Here is a 2,427-nt window from a genome sequence, read left to right as displayed (position 1 = left end):
TGGCCTCCAGCGTCCTGCGCTGCGGCAAAAAGAAGGTCTGGCTGGATCCCAACGAAACCAATGAGATCGCCAACGCTAACTCGCGTAAGTAATCATCTCTCACGGACGCGGCCATGCTACGCGTTGCTTGTGTTGCCCTGTGGGAAAGGGATGCGTCAGGGATATGGGAAGAGGCTTTTTGACTAGCTCCATAGCAATAAGGCTGGTTTAGGTAAAATTCTGATTCTTGAGCAACTGCTTTGTGCTGCAAAGTGGAAATGAGTCCATCGGCAGGATTTACAAAGTTCCGCAGTGCAGTGACTGGTGGGTTCGTGGTAGTGGGTTTAGTACATGGTGTGCTCAGAGATAACTAGTGAGGGAGAAATGGGAAGGGGAAAAGAACAATTACAGCAGCATGAGGAAGCTTTGGGGAAAGGTCTGGCTTGTCCTTTGCATTGCATCCTTTTCATACAAGCCAGATGGGAGCCTGTACTTGCCTAATGCATCTTATTTCAGATAAGATGTTGACCATGGAGTTTGTTTCCACAGGTCAGCAGATCAGGAAATTGATTAAGGATGGTCTGATCATCCGCAAACCTGTGACCGTTCACTCTCGTGCCCGATGCAGGAAGAACACCCTGGCCCGCCGGAAGGGCAGGCACATGGGCATCGGTAAGTGCTGACTCCCCTCTGAGGACCAGAGAAATGTCTGTTTTCCATGGCACGTGGTCCACCTACAAGCTTATATTGAGCAACAATCTTCAAGAGTCTTGTGGCAGGACCTGAAAATATAGTTTGTATGTTAGTAGTTTTCTTGTTGAAGCAAAGAGAAGGATTAAACACTTCAGCAAAAGCGTGTTGTTCAACTGGCAGAAATTTGGCCTCATTCTCATCCTGCCTGCTGTCTCTAGGTAAGAGAAAGGGTACGGCCAACGCTCGTATGCCCGAGAAGGTGACCTGGATGAGGAGGATGCGAATTCTGAGGCGCCTGCTCCGCAGATACAGGGAGTCCAAGAAAATCGACCGCCACATGTAAGCCTGTCATGCCATGCCCAGCTTTGGGCAGCGTGTCTGCACACTTAGATACCCCTTCCTTGCTGCGTGCAGCTTCTGTGGCCGGCTCCTCGGCGTACAGATTGATGAAAAGAAATCCCCTCTGGGAAGCACAGCACTGGAGAGCTGCTCCAGAGTAATTCCGGCAGCTTTCCAGACAATTCCTCTGCCTGCTCGGAGGAAAGAGCCAGTGCAGCAGCTTCAGAGCAACCCTGCTCCTCACAGCACGCTCGTGTGCACTGCTGCTCTGTGCCAGGAAGGGTGCAGGATGTCTGGAAGCTGCTCAGTGGTTTGATCTCCTGGGCAGCCCGGTTTACAGTCCGTTCTGTTCTGCTCCGTTAGGTATCACAGCCTGTACCTGAAGGTCAAGGGTAACGTGTTCAAGAACAAGCGGATTCTGATGGAGCACATCCACAAGCTCAAGGCAGATAAAGCTCGCAAGAAGCTCTTGGCGTAAGTGCTGCCGCGGTGTTAAACTTCAGTCTCGCAGGTTGTGGAATCCGTTTTCTTTAAATAACTCTGCAGGCAGGTAATGCCAGATGGCCTCTGTCGCTGGTGGCTCTGTCTGGAGCCCTGGTAAAGAATCAGACCAAAACTGGGTAGGGCTGGCTGGGAGCAGAGAAATGCGTAATCCTGGCAGAGCTTTGTGCGGTCCCACAGCAGATATTAGCTGCTCATACAGCTGTAAACTGGTAGAGCTACTGATCCAGCCACTTGGATCAGTAAATAATTGACAGGGCGCAGTGAGGAGGCATAAAAGCCAAGGGATTTAAAAATCCTGCTGTGTACTGGATTTAAAAAAAAGTCAGTATCTTAACCTTGATCTGTAGTAAAGGTGTGTGACCCCAGCCAGCCCCAACAGGGCAGTCCCCAGAGCTTGGATCACGGCTTCTCCTTGCCCAGAACCAAGAGCCCGGCAGGGAGGGCAGCAGAGCCCAGCGTTCTCGCTCGGCGCTGGGCAGGACCAGGTTACCACTGTGGGGAACTACAGTTTGAGCTGCGGATGGCACGTGAGCGCTGGAGCAAAGCTCACTTCAGCAGCTGGTTTGGCAAACCAGGATCCTGTGGAGCGAGAGGAGATCAGGGCCGGTGGTTAAAGCTTTCTCGGGGCTGTTCAAGGTGATCCCTGCGCATTCACAAACTCTTAACTTCTTGCAGCGACCAGGCCGAAGCTCGCAGGTCCAAGACCAAGGAGGCTCGTAAGCGCCGTGAGGAACGCCTGCAAGCCAAGAAGGAGGAGATCATTAAGACCCTCTCCAAGGAGGAGGAAACCAAGAAGTAAATGCTGGCGGTCTGGTGTACATAGTGTTTTCCATCCACGAGCGTTCAATAAAACACCGCATCTGGGACTCCTCTTGATGAGTCTTCGCTCTTTCTCCAGGGTTTCTGGAGCTG

General features: G+C 51.9%; 1 protein-coding gene across 1 annotated transcript; it reads left to right on the top strand.

Moving 5' to 3' along the window:
* Window positions 1-6: 6 nt before the first annotated feature.
* On the top strand, window positions 7-2,369 carry RPL19 (ribosomal protein L19). Its single transcript, XM_009695295.1, has 5 exons — window positions 7-84; window positions 529-651; window positions 891-1,011; window positions 1,375-1,485; window positions 2,191-2,369. Exons 2-5 carry the CDS (start codon window positions 642-644, stop codon window positions 2,312-2,314), a joined length of 366 nt encoding a protein of 121 aa, XP_009693597.1. The 5' UTR covers window positions 7-84; window positions 529-641; the 3' UTR covers window positions 2,315-2,369.
* Window positions 2,370-2,427: the final 58 nt, after the last annotated feature.

This window comes from Cariama cristata, unplaced genomic scaffold (assembly GCF_000690535.1).
Source record: "Cariama cristata isolate BGI_N322 unplaced genomic scaffold, ASM69053v1 scaffold28392, whole genome shotgun sequence".
NCBI lineage: Eukaryota > Metazoa > Chordata > Aves > Cariamiformes > Cariamidae > Cariama > Cariama cristata.
This window is presented reverse-complemented; position numbering and strand designations above follow the sequence as displayed.